The sequence below is a fragment of the Muntiacus reevesi genome, chromosome 2, assembly GCF_963930625.1.
Source record: "Muntiacus reevesi chromosome 2, mMunRee1.1, whole genome shotgun sequence".
Classification (NCBI taxonomy): Eukaryota; Metazoa; Chordata; class Mammalia; order Artiodactyla; family Cervidae; genus Muntiacus; species Muntiacus reevesi.
This window is the reverse complement of record NC_089250.1, coordinates 72,707,604-72,731,942: the sequence shown is the minus strand read 5'-3', so window position 1 is coordinate 72,731,942 and position 24,339 is coordinate 72,707,604. Positions and strand designations below refer to the sequence as shown.

At 52.6% G+C, this 24,339-nt stretch overlaps 1 protein-coding gene across 1 annotated transcript in view; it reads left to right on the top strand.

The window, feature by feature from the left end:
• The window catches only part of CDH22 (cadherin 22), a 78,918-nt gene extending 60,102 nt beyond the window's left edge, over window positions 1-18,816 (top strand). The window contains exons 8-11 of the mRNA XM_065919820.1: window positions 7,162-7,283; window positions 7,404-7,521; window positions 14,416-14,667; window positions 18,260-18,816. Coding sequence (XP_065775892.1) covers window positions 7,162-7,283; window positions 7,404-7,521; window positions 14,416-14,667; window positions 18,260-18,816 — 1,049 coding nt within the window. The remainder of the gene's footprint in view (window positions 1-7,161; window positions 7,284-7,403; window positions 7,522-14,415; window positions 14,668-18,259) is intronic.
• The last annotated feature ends 5,523 nt before the right edge of the window (window positions 18,817-24,339 follow it).

Below are 24,339 nucleotides of genomic sequence, written 5' to 3'. Positions count from 1 at the left end.
TTGAGCAGAAGAGGGAGATGGTCAGATGTGCAGTCCCCTGCGGCCACTTGGGTTCGTGGGGGAAGGGGGATGGGAAGGGTGCAGCCTGGAGCAGGGAACAGATGGGAGGCTGTCAGGAAGACTCAGCTGAGACATGTGCTGAGGGTGGAGGGCAGGCAGGAGGACGTGCTGGGGAGGCTGACTGTAGTGGTCTAGGGAAGAGGTTTGGCATAGCCCTGCATGGAAGCGGTTGCTTCAGAAGGCAGTGAGCTCCCCATCACCAGAGGTGTGTAAATCAAGCCTGGGTTCCACTTGGACCAGGTAACTCCCAGGATCCTGAGCTGCCTAGGTACTTAACTGATCCCACCAGGAACAAAGATTTTTGTGAGGTCCATGGAGTCTTTGTAGGAAAGCCCAGAGTATTAGGACCAGCTCAGCCCTAAGAAGGAAAACTTCCTGCCACCAATGATTCCAGGGCCCCTATTTTACCCAGAAGTCCTCCCCTACCCTTTGGCGGATGAAACATCCCCACCTCAATAAGGTCAAACTTCCAGTCTCCATGTGGAAGCCAAACAGATAATCAAAAAAGCAGAGAAGGGCGCCCTAACCTCGCGCTCCCACTGGAGGTGAGTGGGGACCGGGCCAGGAATGCAAGGCATCCTCCCCTGACAGCTCTGACACCCCTTCCCTGGAGCACCCCCACCTGCTCACCCAGTCCCCCTCCCCGCAACCCCGCCATCCTGCCTGTCTTGGCCAGCTCGTAATTGGGATGATAAATCTTCCTGCCCAGCTGGGCAGCGCTAATCAGAGCCTGGTGTTTGGATGCAATTTAATTCCCTCGGGAGGTGGTGGGGGCGGGTGGAGCTGAGGGAGCTGTGGAGCAGAGGGTCCAGGCTGTCCTTGCACCACTGCAGGTGAGGGAGAAGGAGGTACCTTCCAGCAGCCCCCCACATCTGTGGCCCCCTCCCTCCACCCTGTCCCCACTTCTCTGTCTCCTTCCCACACCCAGTCTTGCATCCTCACTTCTGTCTCTCTCCCTGGCTTCCCTCTTGCTCTATGACAATCAAGGAGAACCTCGGAGTCCAGCTCCATTTGTTTTACAGATGAGAAAACCTTGGTCCAGGGAGAGAGGCAGGAACAGGGTCAGACAACTAGACTGCTCCCTCGGTGATGTGATTCAGGAGGGGATGCGACCCCACAGACTTTGTCCCTCCAGAGGTCTTGATTTCTCCCTGTCACTCCACAGCAGCCCAGCACGGTTAGAGATGCCACAGACAGTGAAACCCATTCATTTGACAAATCTTTATTAAGCACCTACTGTGTGCCATGCAGAGGGGCCTGGGGAGACAGCAGAAAGCACAAGAGACCAAAAATCTGCTTACTTTCTAATGGGGGAGATAGATGATGGGTGAATTTAAGTAAGTAAAAATATAGACAGAGGATGAGCCAGTTAGATAGCATCACTAACTCAATGGACATGAGTTTGAGCAAACTTGGAGACAGTGAAGGACAGTGAAGCCTGGCGGGCTACAGTCCATGGGGTCACAAAGAGTCGGACAAAACTTAGCAACTGAACAACAACAAAAATACAGGGATGTTGGATAAAGACTACAGAGAGAGAGCAGTAAATGGAGTATCTGGTGGAACTGCAAGGAGCAAAGTAACATAAAGTCATCAGAGGAAGTCTATCTGAGAAGACAGCTGGGCAAAGAGCTGAAGGAGGGAAAAGAAGAAACTTGGACCAGAGGAAAAAGGAGAGTGGGGCGAGGGACAAGGCCAGGGAGGAAGATCACACAGGCCTTATGGGTATGTAGGTCTTGGACGTATAGTCTGATTGCCCAGGACTGAGGGCAGTCAAGGAAAGCTTCCTGGAGGAGGCAGAGACATTTGGGGCCTCAAGGCAAGCCGGCCTCAGGCAGCTAAAGGTGGTCAGAAAGGCCACATCATTTGATGGGTAGAAAGTCCCTGTTGTGAACCAGGCTCAGGTTCCTTGATTGTCCCCTGTGAAACTTTGGGCACGTTCTTTACCTCTCTGAGCCAGTTTCCTCATCAACAAAATGGCAGTAATTCAAATCCGTACCTCCCACAGGGGCTGACAGAATGAAATGAGGCAGAACAAACCCTGGCCCATGGCAGATTCTCTATATGTGTTTGCTGGTGGCCTTCTGGGAAACACACATTCCTGGGAGTTCCATAACAGGGACACCAGGCCAGGCCCTACCCCCTCTGCCTTTCCCAGTGGTCTCCAGCCCTCTAAGTCCAGTTTGGTCCAGATACTGTATTAGGAATGGCCAGGGGATGGGGTCTTCCTTAGGAGGAATCCAGAGTTTTACTATCTACAGATTCCCCTCCCACCCCAGGACCTTTGCACATGCTGTTCCTACTGCCTGGAGAACTCTTTCTTCCCATCCCCTTCACCTGATCACTTCCTAGTTGGATCTCAGCTTAAAGGTCCCCTGCTAAGTGCTAAGTGGCTTCAGTTGTGTCTGACTCTTTGCAACCCTATGGTCTTTAGCCCACCAGGCTCCTCTGTCCATGGGCTTCTGCAGGCAAGAATACTGGAGTGGGTTGGCATGCTCTCCTCCAGGGGATCTTCGCAACCCAGGGATCGAACCTGCATCTCTTACATCTCTTGCGTTGGCAGACAGGTTCTTTATCACTGGCGCCACCGTCCCCTACTTCAGGGTAAACATCCCTGTGCCCCACCAGGGTAGGAGCCCCTGCCTCCTCCTCTCACAGTCCTGGACTTTTTTTCTCTCAATTCTTATCAAAGTCTGGAATGCTGTCTGTCCCTGCCATAGACCAAGAGGCAGTGTTGGTCTTGTTCAGTATTGTGTCCTTGGTACAAAGGAGACGCTCAAACTGTAATAGTCAGCAAAAAACAGAAGTCTCAGTTTCAAATTGCACAGTCCGGTCCCCCATCTGTTATACAGAAGGGACTCTGAGACCCAGAGAAGCTAAGGGGCCTGCCAATACTGCACACTGACTCTCCTGCCCAAGCCTGCTCTCTTCCCAAGGCACCCACCCACAGAGTGACCCACGCTTCTCAGCCCCTCGACCCCCCAGGGCTCCACCTGCCACCTCCTCGGATTAATGGTGAGCCAGCTCAGAGAGGAAGCACCCGGCCGAAGCACGTTTAATTTTAATTTAGGAATCGGTTAAGACTGCAGGCCTGCTCAGCTCTGGGCTGTCAATCAGCCTTCCTCAAGGCTGCATCAATTAGTTTAAAAATATTGAATGTAATTTTGCCTGACACAACATATTGCAGCTACTGCAAAATATAATTTATTTTAGAAGAAGAAATAATTAAACTAATTTGCATGTCAGTCAGCTGAACTGAGATGCCAGGGGAGGGTGGGTGGGACCCCTGGGGGATCCAGCCCTGGGAGAGGGCGCCTACCGCTGGGTGTGGGGTGAGGTCAGCCTGGGCCTCGGTCCGAGCAGTAGCTGCATCTGGATGGACAAATGTTCAGGCAGCGGAAGGGCCCACTGGCATTGCATCTGGACTAAGCCCTGGACTCGGAGTCCACAGACCTACAACCCAACGCCAGTTCTGCTACTGACTTTCCTATGGCTTTGGACAAAGCCTTACCCCTTTCTGGGCCTCAGTTTCTCCATCTGCAAAATAGGTTTAGGGAATTCTCTGGCAGTTCACTGGTTAGGACTCGGCACTTTTACTGCCCGCACCTGAGTTTGATCCTTGGTCAGGGAACTAAGATCCTACGAGTTGCACGGCATGGCCAAAAAGAAATTTTTTTTAACGGGTTTAATTAAGACCTCCTTTATGAGTTGTTTTGAAGATCCAATGAAAGATAAGAAAGTTTGTTATAAATTGAAACTTTCTGCATGAAGAGGAAATTATTGATGGATTTCTTGTGTTATACCAGAAACATTTAAGGCGGTAAAATTATGCATTATTATCAATTATTACAAATGATGCTGTGATCCATAGGGGTTTGGAGAAGCCAATCAGAGGCAAGATGTCCAGTTGGACCTCCCCCAGCACCTGCCAGTCACCCCCGGAGTTTGTAAAACTTGCTATGGATACATATTATATAGATTCACCTGGAGTTATAAAAAAAAAAATCAATGACCAAGTCTTGGGCATCAGTTCATTTTAAAGCAGGACTTTTTTTAAAATTTGTATTTATTTGCTGCATCAGGCCTAAGCTGCGGCTCACGGGAGGTTCGCTGCATCGTGCGGTCTTTCGCTGTGGCGCATGGACGCTACAGCGTGGTGCACAGACTCTCTGAGGCAGGGAGGCCTGGTTTCTCCATGGCATGTCGGCTCTTAGTTCCCTGACCAGGGATTGAACCCACGTCCCCTACATTTCAAGGTGGATTCTTAACCACTGAACCACCAAGAAAGTTCCTTCCCAAGTGATTCTAGTGAGCCAGGCTGGAGACTGCCATGATGTCAAGAGCATGGAAGTGCTGCCTTTGGGTTGGCCCACGAGCTCTGGGGTTCCAGGACAGCCTCCAATTCAGGGGGTCTCTGAGATAAGCTATGTAGGTGGCAACTTTGGCAACATAGAGACACACCTCTTGGCTGCCCAGCCTCTCAGATCTGAGATGCTCTCTCTTGCCAAAGGACTCAGGACTTTGCCAAGAAGTGACCCGTAACATTTGAAAGGAGGAGCTAGGACAACAACGAAACGGTAGCTTTGTAAAGTAAGGCTGTACTAATTTTTTGTGACTAGCATTTTGCAATATCTATGTGTATTGAATCACTGCATTTTACGCCTTAAACTTATACAGTGTTATATGTCAATTACATCTCAATAAATCGAGATAATTGAGATAGAATTACAGCTCAATGAAGAGATGGGAGAGGCCCAGGAGAACCCAGAGGAATGATACAATGATGGGTACTCACCAGCAGTGGACCCAAGCCTCCAGTCTGCCCACTGAGGATCTTATCCAACTCCGAGCACCCCTTCTGCATGGCCCCACAGGACCCTACCTCTACCTCCAGCCCTAAACCGCCCCCCATTGAAGGGGAAGCTGGCCTCTCAGCCCCTACCCTCGCTCTGCCTCAGTGGGGAGAGAGGTGCCCGTTCCTGGCGATGGACCTCACCCTCCTCTCCTCCCCTCCTCCTCTCCCCACAAAGCACCCTCTGGCTGGCTGTTCTCCGGCAAAACGCTCTTAAAAATAACAGCTCACCCGGCATTCCCAGTCACGACTCCTATCTCTCGCCCCCGGAAAAGCCCCCTCTAATCGCCGAAGCGGCAGATCTGGGTGAGCTGAGAAGATAAGGTGCCCCTGGCTAAGGGGAGCTCCAGAGAGGAGTCGGGGTTTGAGTTAATTAAGGACGCCCCCCCACCCCCAGCCCTTCCTTTCCCTGACCCGGTGGCCACACCTACCTCCCAATCTCCATTTCTGTCTTTATCGACACGGGAGCAGCTGCAGTCGGCATCCGATGGGGCCCTTGAGTTCACAGAAAGGAGCAGTCGACCACCCCCCTCATCCCCCCAAAAAACTCATGGGGTTCCTGGCTGCCTGTCCTTGATTGCACTGTTGGCTGGAACATGTCAGTAATGAACTCATGGCTAAGATAGCCAAGGACACGGCACCCCTGAGCACTCAGAGGTCTGGGGGCTGTAAAGGGCCAACGTTCAGGGTGCTTCTCGGAAAGGACAGGAGGGGATGGGGTGTCCCAGAGCCCCGAGTCACCGAGTCATTGCTGAGAGGATCCTTCAAGGATCCCTGTTTGTTTAACAAGTCCTTATGTAACACTTGTTGTGTGTTATATATACAGCTTTAAGTGCTTTGCAGATATTGACTCAATCTGTCCGCCTAACCAACTCTCTCCTAACAGACCCATTTTGTTGAAGGTAAGAAAATCAAGGCCCGAGAGGTCAAGTGACCTGGCATGAATCATAGAGCTGCTAAGTGACACCACTGAGATTGGAGCCACTTGGTTCCTGAGTCCTTGCTCTTAATCACTGTGCTCTGCTTTCCAGGTGTGGAAACTGATGTCAGAGAGGGGAAAGTTTTACCCGAGATCAAACACGGTGTCAGGGACAGAGCCATGCCTGAATTGCAAGCCTCTGTCTGTCTCAGTGTTTCCAGGTTTCTCTCATTCACTCAGCAGATCTGTTAGAATCTAGTCTGTACCACATGCCACAATGCTGGGGACCCAGGAACCAATGCAACGGAAGCCTTGACCTCAAAGACATCACAAATGGAGGGGTGGGGACTGCATGGTTTTGGAGGTGAAGACTCACCTCCAGTGGACTTGTCTTGCCCTCTCAGGATCGAGTCTAAAAGAGCAAAGGTTTGGGACTTCAGTTGCCAGCTGACCGATTCTTTAAGCTCTCCAATGTTCTCGTTTCTCTTCTGCAATATGGGGATAGAAATTATACCAAACTACCGGATTTCTGCAAGGACACCTGAAATGATGGGTATGGATGCTGCAGGAGCATTCTGAGCACGCTGAGGTGAAGGAGTAGGGTGGCAGTGTTGACTGTAGTGTGGTTGGAGGTGGGAGTGGGGGATAGTGGTGCTGCGGTAGTGATATGGGTGATGATGGCAGGGTCACGGCAGTGTTGGTGGGGCTGTGACTGAGATGGTGGATAAGTGAATGACTGGAGATGGTGGTGGTGGTGATATTGGTGATTGTGGTGTCGGGGGGGTCCTGGGGTTGGTAAGGGTGGTGAGTGATGGCCTTAATGTCTGTGATGATGGTGAAGATGAGGGAGGCAGTACTAGTGGATACGATGGTGGTGATAATTCTCATGCTGATGGTGATGATCATCTGTGGTGATAGTGACAGAAGTGGGATGGTGAGAGCGGGAAGGATGGCGATGGTGGTACCAGTAGTTATGCTGGTAGAGGTGGCAATGCTAAAACTAATGGTGGCAGCACTACTAGTAATGGTGATGGTGAAGGTAGTAGTAGTGATGGTGGAGATGGTGATGGTGTTGGTGATGGGGTGGTACTGGTGATTATGGTGATGGTAACGGTGATGGTTACAGTGATAATGGTGCTGATGATGATAGCATCACTGGTAGTGGTGAGGACTGGTATGGTGATGGTGACCCATTTAGCCAGATGTCCAGCTTGATCAGCACACAGATCTCTCAATGCGACCCCACTGCCTAATGTCCTAGCAGTAGATGGGGGGCTGTCTAGATCTCACACTTGGAGCCTCCCACCCCACAGCTGTGCTCTTGTTACAGACAATCACGCCCAGCTCTCCCGGGCTTCCCTGAGGATCCGAATCCTGGATGTGAACGACAATCCCCCGGAGCTGGCCACACCCTACGAGGCAGCCGTGTGTGAGGATGCCAAGCCAGGCCAGGTACCACTGAGGGGCTGGGGGCTGGGGGTCCCTACCAAGTCGGTCGCCGGGGCAACCTCTGTTCAGGCCCAGCATGGGCTCGGCCTCACCTCAGTCCCCTGGCCCCTCCTCACCCTTCAGCTCATCCAGACCATCAGCGTGGTGGACAGAGACGAGCCCCAGAGCGGGCATCGCTTCTATTTCCGCCTGGTGCCTGAAGCTCCCAGCAACCCCCATTTCTCCCTGCTAGACATCCAAGGTGAGTGACCTCTGAAGGACCGCCAAATCCTAGCATTCATGGAGGGAGGAGCCTAGCCTCCCTGTCCCTTTCCCATGTTACAGAGGCCCCTAGAGGGGTGGGTCCGAGATCACACACGATGTCTGCGCCACACTGGAGCCGTTACCAAGCCTGCTGGCCAGACTGAAGAACAAGCAAGAGGTGGGTTGGTGGAGTTAAGGGGGCACAGCTCCAGGGTAACAGGGGTAGATAGAAAGACACAGAGAGGGAATACATGAAGAATGGGAGTGGGTGCAGCTCCAGGGTGGAAGGAGCCCCTGATCTAAGTGAAGACTGGAATAAGCCAGGGATCCCGGGTAGCTCAGACGTTAAAGAATCTGCCTGTAATACAGGAGACCTGGGTTTGATCTTGGGTCAGGGAGATGCCCTGGAGAAAGGAATGGCACCCCACTCCAGTATTCCTGCCTGGAGAATCCAATGGACAGAGAAGCCTGACGAGCTACAGCCCATGGGGTCACAAAGAGTCGGACACAACTGAACAACTCACACACACGCATGCACGCACACACACACACACACACACAACTCCTACCCTTTTGTTTTAAAAGTGCTTTATCCCTTGGGACCTCCCTGGTTGTCCAGTGGTTGACAATCTGCCTTCCGATTAAGGGGGTACAGGTTCTGCCCCTGGTCAGATATCCAAGATACCACATGCTGAGGGGCAACTAAGCCCATGCGCCACTGAGCCCATGGGCCATGGGCAACTAAGCCCATGCGCTACTGAGCCCATGGGCCACAACTAGAGAAGCCTTCGCACTGCAGCTAGAGAAAGCCAGTGTGCCTCAGTGAAGACAACACAGCTGGGAAAAAAGTGCTTTAGCCCACTCTCGTTTCTCTTTGCATCCTCATGGTCACTTGAAGGGGAGTTTTCTTACCCCTCCCCTCATTTTGCAGGTGATGAAACTGACACTTTAAGAGGATAAGGACTCACTCAGGGTCACATAGGGAGTCAACATGAGGCTGGGATTCAAACCCACACGTGTGTCAGTTCCAATGTGCTTCCTTCTCCCTACCTTGAAAGCAAACTGCCCCACCCAGCCTGAGCTGATCCCATTGTGAAACCCACCCCTGCAGGTCCCCCTTCATCAGGAAGTTGAAGTCTGAATCTTTAAGGAGTAGATTTGGGGGGAGGATCAACACACGGGGAGTGAGGGACCTGGGTCTCAGTTCAACTTCAGTTAATGGCTTCCTGTGCAGCCCTGAGGTCTGCCCCAGTTTCACCATCTGTAAAATGGGGCTGAAAATGCCTGAAGCAGCTAGGTGGCCCCAGTGAAATGTGGTCTACCAAAGTGTAATGTCAGCGCCTGGAACATGGCATCTCCTTCATTCAACAACTATTTAGTGAACATTTATTGAAAAGTGTCTATATGCCAGGCACTGTTCTAGGTTCTAAAAATGCAGCAGCACGTGAGACAAAATCCCTGCCTTCATGGAGTTTACATTCTAGGGAGGGAAAACAGAAATCAAACAAATAAATAATATGATGAGGCTAGCAAGTGGCCAGCAGGGAGAAATAATGCAATCTTCACCAAAGTCTGGACTTTGTTCTATTCAGTGCTGGGCCCTGGGTGCCCGGCACATAGCAGGTATTCACATACACGTGTTAGACAAAACAGGAGGAAATAAAGCCAGGTAAGAGTAGAAGCTGGGCTTCCCAGGCAGCGCTAGTGGTAAAGAACCTGCCTGCCAGTGCAGGAGACCCACGTTTGATCTCTGGGTCTGGAAGATCCCCTGGAGGAGGGAATGGCAACCCACTCCAGTATTCTTGCCTAGAGAATCACCATAGACAGAGGAGCCTGGCGGTCCATAGTCCATGGGGTCGTCAAGAGTCAGACAGGACTGAAGCGACTGCGCATAGCACAGCACAAGAGTAGAAGCCACTTTAAATGAGGTGGCTTAGGAAGGCCTCTGTGAAGGAGTCAATAGTGAGGAGGGATCTAAAGGAAGTTAGGTGAGCCATGCAGATAACTGCACAAAGAATGATCCAAGTCCAAGAGACAGCAAGTGCAAAGGCCCTGAGGCAGGAACAGGCTTGCGATGTTCAAGACCTTCATAGTTGGGGTGAGTGAGTGGCAGGACTGGAGGACATGTAGTCACAGAGGTACTAAGGGTCAGATTATGTGAGTTCCTTTTGAACCTGGAACAGGTCTGGGTTTCACCCCCGCCCCCGCGACCCAAGACTTTGACATCCCTTCCCTCAGTGGCCTCTGAAGCCAGACCCATGTGTATTTCCAGGAGTCCTAAATGGATTTAACAACCAGTGCAGCTCAGATAACCAATCAGGTCACTGATCATAAACCTGGAGTAGGACCCTGGGGCCTCTGCGGAGCCAGACTTTAACCCATCAATGACTTGATTGTGTTGAAGTGGGGTTGTGCTGGTGGCTCAGCAGTAAAGAATCTGCCTGCCAAGGTAGGAGACATGGGCTTGATCCGTGGTCCGGAAGGATCCCACATGCCGTGGAGCAACTGGGTCCATGCACCACAACTGTCGAACCTGTGTTCTAGAACCCAGGAACCACGACTGTTGTGCCCATGAGCGGCAACTGCTGAAGCCCTGGAGCCCGTGCTCTGCGATAAAAGAAGCCACTGCAGTGAGAAGCCCGAGCACTGCAACTAGAGAGTAGCCCCGCTCCCAGCAACTAGAGAAAAGCCCGCGCGGCAGCAGAGACCCAAGCACAGCCAAAATAAATACATTAATTTCTTTTAAAAGAAAAGTTGGGGGTGTGCTTGAGGGAGAGGCTGAGGCAACAGGGCAGGAACTGGGGGACTCAGAGTCACGGCTGTTTAAATCGTAGTAGTTCGGTATTTTAACAACTTTCACCATCAGTACTGTCCTGCCTGCTCATCATTGCTGTGGAATCCTGAGCTGGGCATAGGAGACACAAAGAGCCCTGGCTTGACCTCTTGACCTCGCCAGGTTCACAAATCTTTCCAACCCAAGGGGCTTGAGGTTATGCCCCAACTACCCCTCTGTGATCGAGGGGTCGGGGGCTGCGTTTACCACCACGGTTCCCTCCGGTGTGACCCCCCTGGCCTGAGTCCTGGGAGCCAGGGCTGCAGCAGCGTGCTGAGGTCAGCATAGGCAGGCAAGGACTCCTCCTTCCAGCCCCCCAGCCCCTCCCCATGGCGTGCCAAGCCCCCTCCTCCTCACCATATAAATATCCCAGTTGACAAACGGCTACCCCAACCCATCTGTTTCTTTGTACAAATTTGTAGCCAGTTTGGAAACGTGATTTATAAATATTGCTTTTGCAGCCAGGGATTGACACTGATGTATGTCAGGCCAGATGGATGGATGCAGTGCTGGGCGCAGATCCCGCCTAGAAGGGTGGGGTCGGGGTCTGGGGTGGCCAGCGGCTTCCCCAGATGAAGCCAGCTGCCAGGAGAGGAGTGAAGAGGGATGGGAATGAGGCTCAGGGATTTCCTCTTATGGAGTGAAACAGTAGCAGGGACCAGAGCTCCAGAAACATATGGCTCCCGTGGTCAAAGACAGCAGCCCTGAGAAACAAATATCCCCTTTCTCCTCCTCTGTTCTTACTTGGGAATTTGAGGCTGAGCCAGAGCCAGCCACTCATTTTTCAAATCTGTCTACTTCTCAGTGCCTCCACGACCACTATTATTTCACATCTAAAACATACAACAGCTTCCTAACTGGTCTTCCGCATCCACAATTGTGTTTTAGATTAGAGTCACCCTTGCTTAGAAGGTAGGCTCCGAGAAGGCGGGGATTATGTCTGTCTTATTCACTGCTCTATCCTCAGGGGCTAGACTAATCCTGACTTCTTGTTGTTTAGTTGCTAAGTCGTGTCCAACTCTTTTGTGACCCCCATGGACTGTAGCTCACCAGGCTCCTCTGACCATGGGATTTCCCAGGCAAGAATACTGGCCTGGGTTGCCATTTCCTTCTCCAGGGGATCTTCCCGTCCCAGGGATCAAACCAGCATCTCCTGCATTGGCAGGCGGATTCTTTACCACTGAGCCACCAGGGAAGGCTTATCCTGACCTATAGAGGGTGTTTAATTCTTATTTGCTGTTGAACGGAGGGATAATATGTCACTAGGTTGCTTCTTTGCCCACCAATCAGTGGCTTCCTTTAAGAAAATAATGCAATTCCTTGCCATGGCCTCTAAGATTTTCTATAATGAGCCTCTGCCTCCCTCTCCAGCCTCTTCTTGACTTGCTCTAATCATCACCCTATCCCTCCAGCCACAAAAGACTGCTGTCAACCCCTTGAGTTCCTGTGCCTCTTCCAACCACAGGACCTTTGCATGGGCTATTCCCTATCCTCGAACTCATTGTTCAGGGTTCAGCAATAATATCATATCTTCACCCAAAGAGTTCTCCCCGACCTCCCAGACTTAGTCAGATCCTCTGTTAAATGCTCTTCCTCTACTTTTCCTTCTTAGCACTCCTCATGGTTTGCAATTGTAGACTAAACTGTGGGTTTATTTGATTAATATTTGTCTCATATTATCATGTAAGACCAGATCCAAGATTATGGTTGATTTAGGTCTTCATTATTTCCTTCCTATGACTAGCATGGTGCCAAGCACACAGTAGGTACTCAATAAAGATTTATTGGATTCATGGATGGAGAGATAGATGAATGGATTGTTGAAGGATGGATGGATGGATGGATGGATGGATGGATGGAGGATGGGTGGATGGATGAATGGAAGATGGATAGTTGGATGGATGGATTGATTATAACATGGGTGGATGGAAAAGATAGCTATGCCACCAATTCACAGAATAAATTCAGACAAGTCCATTCTCTGAACCTCAAATTCCATGTATTTAAAATAATGTTACAACTCTTGATGTTTGTGAGGATTAAGCATTTCCACCCAGTCATTGATGCGTTAAAAAATATGCAGTCAATGCAAAGGAGTCCCACGCTATTCGTTTTACCCCTCATCTTGCTCTTCAGCCTTTCATCCTCAGGGGAAGGCAGATGTGGTCACAGCTGGCTTGACTGCCCTTTGACAGGAGGCTAAAGCCAGAACTTGAGGAGCTGACCCAGGACCACCAGTTACCCCTAGAAGATGTGGTTCGTTCAAGCATCATTCTTTCAGATTGGCTCAGTGCCAGGGAAGAGACAGGCAAATGCTACCTTAAGGCAGCATGACAAGTGCTGTAACAGAAGTGTGCGTGGCACCTGCGTAGTCAGAGCAGGGCGGGGGAAGCCGTAAATCCTTCCTTCCCAGAGAAGCGGAGAAAGGCGGCCACAGAAAGGAGGTGACATTTAGCTGGAGCATGATGGATGAGGAATTTGCCCAGGCAAGAAGGTGGAGACGGTGTTCCAGCTAGCAGGAACTTGGTGAATAAAGTCAGGGCAGCCTCAACAGAGAGCGGGCATGGGGTACAGTGTGTGGGGGTGGAGCATGAAAAAAGTAACAACCAGCATTCACGGAGAGTTTCTGCTTTGGGGGAGCTATTGTACGGGGCATGGATGAACTATACTGTTTCATCCTCACACCTGCGTGATGCTGTTTTCCTCAGTTTACAGATGAGGAAACCGAGGTCCCGAGAAGCTAAATGAGTTCCCCCAACTAGTACATGATCAACTCAGCCTTAGTTATTAACATTTTAATGAAAAATTTCCAATATGTATAAAAGTAGAATCACACAACAAACTCTTATGTGGCCATCACATGACCTTCAACCCATGACCAGTCTTGTTTCAGCCAGATCTCCAGGCTACTTCACAGAGGTGCCCAGGCCCACAAGTCGGCCCTTCCAAGGGCTCTTGGCTCCTGCTTTATGCCCGTGATGGGGAAGGCCAGGACAGGAACACTGCATGGGGGCCATGGAAGAGGCTGAGTTAACTGGGGGCTCGAAGCTGGGGAAGGGACCCAGGCTGCCAAAATCCGAGGTCAGGGAGACCTGCCTGAGGTCTGTGAACGCAGAGAAGGACTCACGAAGGAAGCCTGAGCCCCTCGCGGGAAGTGGGGCCCCTTTTGTGGGGCTGGCTGTCGAGGGTGGGGGCAACAACCAGCAGCCAGGTGGGCTCTGAGTACTTCCACCAAAATAATGGCAGGGGAGGGGGTGGTCCATGATGGCCTGGCCCATACAGGGGAGGTGCAGAGGAGTCAGGAAGCCAGGGGAAGTGGGCATGTCTACACATTCTCCACCCGCACTCCCGGTGCCAGCCTGCAGCAGTGTGAGTATGACTCATGTGAGTTCACTGTCTCCTCTGGCTGCCAGCATCCAAAGGAGAGACGGGTGAGGAGATCTTGGTGCCCTGAGGCATCCTTATCAGGCCCCAAGGGCATGTCCCTGGCTCTCCAGGCTCAGCTCTTAAAGAGACCCCTGACAGCAAGCTCCCTCAGCCAAAGGCAGGTGCCAGTCGGAGTTTCCAATCTTCTCTGATGACCCAGAACTTGTCGGAGCTCAGGAAGCCACAACCCCAAAACCACAGGACCCCAGGGTCAGGATGTATTTGACAGCTGGTGTAGAATCTGGAACAACAACAACAAAAGGCTGTTGAGGCACATGGCAAAAAAAAAAAAATGACATAGCCAGGGACAGGACCTTGGCCCAGCTGGGGACGGAATCTTGGAATAACAGGGGACAGGACCTTGGCACAGCTGGGGACAGAGTCTTGAAATAGCTGAAAGCAAAACTTTGAGACAGCTGGGAAGAGAAACTTAGAACAGCTAAGGACAGAAGCGAAAGCTCGAGGGCTGGGGACAGAACCTTCAGGCATCTGGGGGGCAGAACTGGGGGAGGTCAGGTCCGCTGGGAGGCGGTAGCTGAGGGCAGAGTGAGGCAGATGCCAAGGTGGACTCAGGAGGGGCTGGGACAGGCAAGGCTGACCCCGAGCCACTCGCCCCTGCTTTCTCCGGAGCAGACAACACGGCGGCAGTGCACACGCAGCACATGGGCTTCAATCGGCAGGAGCAGGACGTGTTCTTCCTGCCCATCCTGGTGGTGGACAGCGGGCCCCCCACGCTGAGCAGCACGGGGACGCTGACCATCCGCATCTGCGGCTGCGACAGCTCGGGCACCATCCAGTCCTGCAACACCACGGCCTTCGTCATGGCCGCCTCCCTCAGCCCCGGCGCCCTCATCGCCCTCCTGGTCTGTGTCCTCATCCTGGTCGGTGAGTCGGCCCAGAGCCAGCCCCACCCCCAACCTAACTGGCCCCGTCCTCCGGCCCCGGATTTCCTTCCCCAGCGGCCCCCGGGGGGGTCTGACTTTCCCTGTCCGCACAAGGAAGGGCTGGCTTGATGGATCTCCAAGTTCTTTCCGGGATCCCCAGGCTGGGAGGCCTTACGTGGGACTCGGAGCCTTCACAACAGGCAGAGAACTTCTTTGGTTCTCCAGTTTTCGGGGTATCCATCTGGCAGGTATGGGATTTGATTTTATCGTGACTGCGCCCCTCCTGCCGTCTGGCTGCAGCTTCTCCTTTGTCTTTGGATTTTTTTAGTGGGTTTCAGCATCCTCCGGTCGATGGTTGTTCAATAGCTAGCTGTGATTTTGGTGCTCTCGCTGTAGGAGATGGGGGCGTGTCTTTCTACTCTTCCATCTTGAACCAATTGCCTGAGCTCCAAGCTCTAACCTGCAGCTCTTATAAGAAGCCTCCTAAGTACCGAGCAGCCACTTTGCCAGCTTCAGAAGCGGTCAGCACCCAGTGGAGATTAAGTCCAGCTGGCTCTATATGGCCTGAAGTCCCCCCAGATTTTTAAAAGCCAATCCTAGTTCTCTCATGTCTATTGTCCTATTTTATTCTCTACGTAGGACTTTTAGTAAAAAGGGCTTTTATGAACCTTACAACCATGCAGCCAGATGTATCAACCCCATATTTCAGATGACAAAACTAAGGCTAGGAGAGGTTAAGTGGCTTGCAGAAGGGGACCCAACTAGTCTTCTAACTGGGTCTTCCTTGAAATCAGGTCTTTTCAGCCTGTGTTTTCTGTTCCTTTAACTACCCCACCTGCTGGGAAATCTGGGCTTCCCCCATGGCTCAGAAGGTAAAGAATCCGGCTACAATGCAGGAGACTGGGGTTGGATCCCTAGGTCGGGAAGATCCCCTGGAGAAGGGAATGGCTACCCACTCCAGTATTCTTGCCTGGAGAATCCCATGGACAGAGAAGCTTGATCGGCTACAGTCCACAGGGTCGCAGAGTCAGACACGACTGAGCAACTAACACTTTCACTTTTTTTCACTGCTAGGAATTTAAACTGGGGGCAAAATCTTGGGGCAACTGGCTTAAAATCTTAAGGTATTCGGGGAGGGAGCAAAATCTACTCTGGTATCAGTTGCACCAGCAGCCACTTGAACCCCCAAAGTGTCCCCAAGGAAGAGGTCCAGTTTCAAGAGCTCAACTAGACCCAGTGGCCACAGTGCCGCCTCTCGCTGTGGAAGAAGGGCTTCACCTCAGCCCTGACCTCTGGACTTCACAGAACACCCAAAGCTGGAGGAGCTCAAGGAAGGGCCAGATGGCAGATCCCAGGTTTGCTCGGTTCTCTGGGAGATTCAGCTGCGTCCTACGCCTCGCTGTCCACCCCCGGGACCTGCAGAGGCCCTGGGCAGGCCCCTCCTAGCTAGGAGGCTCCCCCCACCCACCCCGCTCTCTCCCCTCCTCAGCCCATGGCTCAGAAACCCTTTTTCCAGAGGGTGCACTTTACAGCGGTTTCATTTTCCGAGGCAGTGCAAACAAATTTCTGCCTAATTGCCCACAAACGAAGAAAGTGCACATCAGTGCTGTAAAGGTGACGGGCGGAATCGCTGATCAGGCCTGGCACATCTGTCGCCCGCCGCCCACGCTCCCCACCATCTGCTCTCACGGGCATCGCCCTCCGCAGCTCCGGCCTCCAGCTCCGGAAGCCGTCCATCCATCTTTCCCACTTCTCTCCTGACGCCTTTCCTCCCTCCCGACCTGTCCCCCTGTCCCCCACCTCCTTCCTTGTCATGGGCCACCTTGTTAGGTCGTGAGCCAGCAGCCTGCCCCATGGCCCTCGCAGCTGGTTCTGGCCCCTGGCCTAGCCCGAGCTGTTTGGAGCAGCAAGAAAAATCCAGTGCCTGACATGATACCCAGCGGGTCTCTGTCCATTCATCTACCCACCCATCCATCTAATTCTCTGTCTGCTCCTCAGCTCCCAATTTATCCATCCATGAGCCCCACCCCCATGTGCTCAATTATCCTAGGCACTGGGATTCATCAGTAAATGAAAGAGGCGAAAAGCCTCGAGTCACTGGGAAGTTGGGGTTGCCGTTGCTGAGGCGGGGAGATGGAGGGTAGGAAGGAGGAAAGATTATTATATCAAATTTCAACAGGTTAAGTTTGCGATTCTTCTGGTCACCCCCTGGTACTTGTTGGGGCAGATACTGGATGTACAATCTTAGGTTTCAAGGGAGAAGTCCAGGCTGGAGGCTGCAGTATGGGAGCTGTCAGCCTCTAATTGGAATTTAAAGCCACAAGACAAGGAAAGCGCCATGACAGAGGATGTGAATAAAGGACCAAGGACTGAGTCCTGGGACATCTGATGTTAAGAAATCAGAGAGGGGACTTCTTGCCCCTGGTGGTCCAGTGGTTGGGACTCCGTGCTTCCAAGGCAGGGGGTGCGAGTTCAATCACTGGTCAGGGAACTAGGATCCCACATAAGGCATAGTCAAAAAAAAATTTTTTTTTAAATAAAAGAAGTCAGAGAGTAGAGAAGAGAATCTTGCTTAGAAGGTTGAAGACGAGTTATCAGTGAGGTGGGAGGAGGAAGGGCATGCGGAGTCCTTTCTGGCAGGTGAAGAAAGCCAAGAAGGGACAATTCATTTATTCTCTCAACCTTGCAACACCCAGGTCTCCATCTATTTCTTCATTCAGTCATTCATTCAATAAGCATAGTTCTCACGCTTACTGCGTGCCAGGCACCCTGCCAGGGGAACATGCCCCAGGGTCCTCCAGGGTAATTCAGAGTGTGGATTCGAGGTGAGAGGAGACCGACATATGGCAGGGTCTATGCTATGAAGGAGCGGTGGCTTTCAGACCTGAGCTGCCTGGGCATCACTTCAAAGCCTTACTGAAACAGATCCAGTAGATCTAGGACACAACCTAAATACCTGCATTTCTAAAGAGTTCCCAGGAGGTGCCGATGCTGCTGATCCAGGGACCCAAGCAGGGCGATAGAGAGGAACCCTCACCAGGGGAGCTTGGAGGTGATGGTGCTGAACCTGGCCTGCAGGAGGTGAAGGGCTCCTTCAGGACATACCTGGATCTGAGACCCAAAGGGCTAACAGGGTGATCAGGGCCTCTGGAGTGGACAGAGAAGGACAAGGGTGAGAGAGACGTCAGGGTCAAGGACATTTCATTCCCTCAAACCTCAGCTGCCCTCTTTCCACGCACCAGCCCCCAGAGACCTCACAGGGATGTATCTTCATAGAGTTGAGGATGAAGACCTCAGAGGTTGGGTCCAGCCCTACAACATACACGAAATCTCTTAACACCAGCTGTCTGTCCCCACCGCCAGTGGGGGTGTAGCCTTGATTTGCACACCTCCCAAGATGGGCAGCTCACTACCTCTCCAGATAGCCAGCTCTGTTCAGACTGTGAGAAAGGTATTTTTGCACAGAAATCTAGGAAGCCTGCATGAGCTTTTAGGCTGAGCCAGTTCTGCTGGGCATCAGGAGAAGGGTGGTCCGCAGGGCCACCCTGGGTGGGGCTGGGCCCTCACGGGCTCCCACTGCTCTCTCCCGGCAGTGCTGGTGCTGCTGATCCTCACCCTCAGGCGCCACCACAAGAGCCACCTCAGCTCGGACGAGGACGAGGACATGCGGGACAACGTCATCAAGTACAACGACGAGGGCGGCGGCGAGCAGGACACCGAGGCCTACGACATGTCGGCGCTGCGGAGCCTCTACGACTTCGGCGAGCTCAAGGGCGGCGACGGCGGCGGCGGCGAGGGCCCCGCAGGGAGCGCGGGGAGCCCCCCGCAGGCGCGCCTGCCCTCGGAGCGCCACTCGCTGCCGCAGGGGCCGCCGAGCCCCGAGCCGGACTTCTCGGTGTTCAGAGACTTCATCAGCCGCAAAGTGGCGCTGGCGGACGAGGACCCGTCGGTGCCGCCCTACGACGCCTTCCAGACCTACGCCTTCGAGGGCGCGGGCTCGCCGGCCGCCTCGCTCAGCTCGCTGCACAGCGGCGGCTCCTCGGGCTCCGAGCAGGACTTCGCCTATCTCAGCGGCTGGGGCCCCCGCTTCCGGCCCCTGGCCGCCCTCTACGCCGGCCACCGCCCGGACGACGAGGCCCCGGCCTCCTAGCCCGGCCCTCCCTGCCGCCCGGGCCCGACTGCACCCCCAGGACAAAGCACGTCCGTCCCCTGCTCCACCCCCGTTCCCAAACCTCCCACCCTCCCAGGGCGGCCAGGAGTGGGGCCACCGAGCGGACCCTCCGACGGCATCCCTCCCCGAGGGGGTGGGCAGCTTTCGCCCAGAGGTGCGGGAATTAGGATCAACATCACGGAAACTGCCCTGAGAACGGGCGCCGCTCGGCTCTGGGGCTTACACAGAGAGAGGGGTGTGGGGTGGGGCGTGGCTCCCTCCTGGCTTGGGGGAGAAGCCGGAGAGAGAATGCTGCCGAAGTGCCCCCCCTTCCCCAGGTATCCCCCATCAGAGTTAAGAGGAAAGAAGGGCTGTTCATTTACTAAGCGCCTACTGTGTACTGGGACCGTGCAGAGACCGTCTTAGTCGTCATGGAAACCGCGAGGTGGAGCCCTGAAGGTAACAGATGGGGAAAGCCCCCCCAGAGCAGTGGCTGGGACCTGTCCAAGGACACCTGGCCAGTGTGCGGTGGAGCCACGGCCCTTACTGGCTACCTGGCCGTAGGCAGGTTACCTCCCTTCTCTGGGCCTCAGTTTCCTCCTGTGTCAAGCGAGGCAAATGAGCAGAACCTACCTCGAAGAGTCCTGAGGATAAAAAGGTTTCATATGTGTCAAGTGGTCAGGACAGTGCCTGGCACATAGTAGGTGTTCAATAAATGTTAGCCTTTGATACTATTATTCTTTTTGTCGTTATTAGAAGCCAGGCGTGTCTGTCTCCCAGGTCTGAGCTTTCTCCCCACTTTGTCTATGTTTCTAAGGAAAGAGAAAAGGTGCTCCTGCTCTGAATGGTCCGAATGGAGGATGGGGGACGTAGGGACATTCCCAGCGACTGGGATTTCAGGCGACACTGAAACGACACTGGGCAGGGGTGCCAGGAGAGGACAAGGTGGGCAGCTCCTTGGCTCAAGTGCAAGGGCTGCTGGGAGATGGAGGAGTTGAAAGCCACGGAGTGTGATGAGGACCTTATTTTTTTTTAGCTTTACCTTTTGACCACACTGCACAGCATGTGGGATCTTAGTTCCCTGACAAGGGATCAAACCCACTCCCTTTCAATCAGCAGCGAGGAGTCTTAACCCACTAAACTAACAGGGAAGTCCTTGAGGACCTTATTTATTTGGTCTGAGACCCTGCAGTTTCCCCAGCCATGGACCCTAAGTTAAGGACCCCAGGGCTAAGTCATCTCTAAGAGCCTCCATTTCTAAAACCGTTTGATTATAGGATACAGGTAATTTGCCCTCACACCCTCGTCCCCAAGTGATTCGTTCCACATTGATTGGCTGTGAATTCCAGCTCCTGCTAGGTAGGCATCCTTCATCAGGGTCCTCAACTGCTGGAGCCTCAGTTTCCTCATCTGTAAAATGAGGCTAATGATAATCCCTTCCTTAAAGGATTGTTAAGAGACTTAAAGGAAATAATGAATGTTAAGTTCTGATCTCAGTGCCTTCCTTCCACATTGAAAGTGCTCAATAAATGCTCTCTTGCCTTTTTCTTTTGCCCTCCCAGGGAGCATTCATTCATTCCCTCCACATTTGCCAAGGTCCACTGTGACAGATCCAGAGATAGTCATTCTGTCATGAGTGCCCTACCTGTATTATCTCATCTAAGTTAGATACTGTCAGGCTAGTTCACAGATGAGAAAACTGAGGCTCAGAGAGTAGTAACCCATGCAAAGTCATTAATACACAGAGCATAAGTAGTTCCTTCCTTCCAGTAACTTCCAACTTGGGGGAGGGGGTGCAGGGGACCAGAAGCAGCCAGTAACAATGCATTGGGTAAGCATTGTAGCAGAATTAACAGAAAAAAAAAAAGTTGCTGGAAACACTGAAGAAAGATTGAATAGTTCCCAGAGGAGGTGACTCCAACTGGATCTTGAAGAATGAGTCTGAGATATATGAGATAGCCGAGCAAGCAAGAGCATTACAGGCAGAGAGAAGAGCATCCCCAAAGACTGGGGGTGGGGAAGTGGCAGGAAGCATGAGGCAGCTTCAGGAGTGATGTGTGGTCCCCAGGGCTGGACCACCAGGTGGAGGAATAGTGAGATGTGAACGGGGAAGGCTGGTTAGAGGCCAGCTGGGAAAAGACCTTGAAGGCCAGGCTAAGAAATGATGCTTTGGTCAACTTGACCATGTCTCCTAAAGTCCACTGAGGGATGTGGGGCATTGGGACTCTCATCCGTGTAGGAGCCCTGGTAACTTGCAGACCCCTGAGAAGACGTGATCCTCTCCCTCACCCAATTGTGTGCCCAATTCTCGCATACAGAATCCCAACAGTTCTCAGGTTGGTATTGCCATCGCCATTGTAGAGAGGGTAACTGAGATCAAAATCCAGAGAAGTAAAGTGACCGGCTCAAGTTCGCCCAGCTGGTGGGGACAGAGCTGAAACAACACAAGACCTCTGATTCCAAGTCTCTGTCCCTTCCACATGTGCCCCTTGCATTGACAGACTCTGTCCCTGCCGAGAAGATTGCAGACAGGTTGCACGTCCAGAGGGACAGAGTCACAAATACCCTTGAACATTTTGTCCAAACCCCATACGTGGAGAATGACTTTCTTGAGGTCACACAGAGTTAAAGAGCTTGCCAGAAATGAAAAAATGTTATTCATCCAGGTTCACCTTCTGAGCCTCTGGCACTTCTGTTTTCCAGCTGTGTGACTTCGGACAAGTGTTTTACCTTCTCTGTGCCCCTATTTTCTTCTCCATAAAGTGCACACACTAGAACACCTACTCCATAGGGTTGCAGTGAGGATAAAATACAGAAATAACCCCTGGCACTGAGCATTTCCCACCCGCCAGGCATTACTCAAAGCTCTTCATGTGAATTACCTCTTTTAATCCTTCATCAGTCCAGCGAAGTAGCCCTCATTTTATTGGTCAGAGAATGAGGCACAGAGAGGTTAAGTAACTTGCCCAATATCAAACAACTAAGAAGTGGAGATGCCAAGATTTAACAGGGGCACTCTGACCCCCGGAACCTACGCCATCTGTAGCACGTTTGCTGCCTGACCCACAGGAAGTCCTGGACACGTGGCCTGGGTGTATCTGATGTCACCTTCTTGCCCTGGGAGAGCTTTTCCTCCACTTACCACCATGTTCTACAGGCTGTGGAAGTCCTCAAGGTTCCCTGTGACTTCTGATAATCCTAGGAGTGGGGCTGGAGGGCTAAGGAATGCCCCCTCGATCCCCTCTGCTTCCAGCTCCTGCACCCTCACCCGCCTACTCCACTGAGCTCTGAGCAGCCCAGGAGTGAAATACGTGAGCCCAGTCCCTCCTCTGGGTTCCACGAGGTGCCTGTCACGTCATGTATTTTGTGAGCTTTGCACCCTTCTCTGAGGGTCTGGGGTCACAGACAAGGGTCTCGTGGCAGACACAGTGTTTGCCCATCGGCCTCACTGATTCTCACCAACTTCCCCCACAAGCTCCATTTCCGCTGCCTGTATTACGCAGACAGCACAGCCACCCCAGCTCCAGGCTCTAACTGGGCACACCCAACTCTATCAGGGAGCTCAGAAAACAAAGAGCCTTCCCTCTCCCATGTCTGCCCCCCTTTCAAGGCACAGGGAAAACGAAAAGAAAAAAAAAATCCCTTTTATTGTCATCATCTCTGTCACCATCAGCAGCACAGGATAAAAGAGCATTCAGGGTCATGAGCAAGAATTAATGTATAATTGGCTAAGAATTTTAGAACCAGGGATATTAATGACAATGACAATGATGGTAAAAGATGATGACAGTGCCCTACATGGCTCTTGCCGCATGCCAGACCCTGTTCTAAGCTCTGTACATAATTACTAGCTCAGGTAAAACCCATGGAGGGTGGACTCAACGTGTACTGTGTTTAGTGCTTTATTTAAGTGGCCTTGTTTATTTTAAGCAGGTACCTCATTAGCTCCATTTTACAGAAGAGGAACCCAGTGCTCACAGTTGGACAGGGGGAGGCTAGATCAGGGCTGCAGAGCTTATAAGGGCCTGGACCATTTCACACACACCCCACCATTGATTCTGTGCAGAACAAGGACAGCTCGGATTCTGAGTGGAGTTTCTGGAGGTGTGGGGAGGAGAGGGAAACAGTTGGTGAGAAGGGGAGGCATTTCAGACAGATGGCAGAGCTGGGCAGCAAGGTGGAGGTGGGGCCGCGGCCACGGTCCAAGCCCGGGTCTGCGTCTCTGGATGTCCCAACACGTGTGCGTCTGCACGTGGATGTGGGCATGCACCAGAGAAGTGGGAAGCCAACACCAAGTGCACAGGTCAAGAACTAACCTCCCACCTCCTGCTTCAGGCAGCTCAGAGAGCCCGCTGCTGTCATAGGGGGCGGCTGAGAGCTGCATCCGTCAGCCGGCCGTCATGACCGCCCACCCCCGGGTCACGAATCAGCAGCTCCACTTACCTCCTGCCAGCCAGTGTGCTCAGACCAGCTCTGTCACTGGCCGCTGAGCCTTTGGAAAATGTAACCCTGTCAGCCCTCACTCGGAAGCAAGAGAGGGTTCACGCTTCAGTGCGTGCACGGGGGGGCACGAGCATGCCCACATACCCATGCCAGCGTACAGCGCAGGCACGTGTGTACCTTCAGACACGTTCCTGGCTGGGCGCACGGTGCAGACATAGGGATGCTCCCAGCCACGCACACAGAGCATAACTCCTGCAGGTCTGCAGATGTGGCCGTGTGCCCACACACCATGCGTGTACTAGAGGCACACTCTCATGTGTGCACTCACATTTGCACACAAGATATGTGTGCCTTCCATAGCTGTGTTCTCTTGCTTGCATGTATGTGTTTGCTCACTGATACCCTTTCAGGATCCAACACATTTCCCCATTCAGGCATGCATGCATGCATGTTCATGAACATATGTGTGTCCCCAGACACTCCCAGGCAGGTATGTGGTATAGGAATGTATGTCCCCTCAGATGCACCCAGGCATAATAACTCATAGGTCCATGCACGCATTCATAATGCATGTGCATGCACAGGAAAGCATGTATAGCCTCAGGAACTGTCAGCCCTGGTACATGGGTGCACGCGTGGAGATAAATTCAACTCCATGATGCCCAGAGATGTGTATGCACATACGAGCACATAGGCCTACGTGTACATAATATACATGATCACTTACAAGCATCTAAACACTTAGAGGCATCCTCCAGTAAGCCTCAGATCAACACCAAGGACACATACACGTGCAATGATACATACCCCCATATGCCTGCCTGCCTACACGTGTGCACCACCATTTCCACACCACGCGTCCTCAGGCACCTCACCACCTCTGTCCACGTGCGCCGTCAGGCTGACCTGCCACAGTTCACCCACAGCCATGCCACATGTGTCTGACTCCACACCCAAGCATGCACACGGATAGACACGTGCCTCCAAAGCCCACCTCCCACATGGGTGTGGGGTCAGAGCCCTGTCACATGGGTGCACACACAGCCCCTCTGGGAAGGAGCCCATCCCAGCCCCAGATTG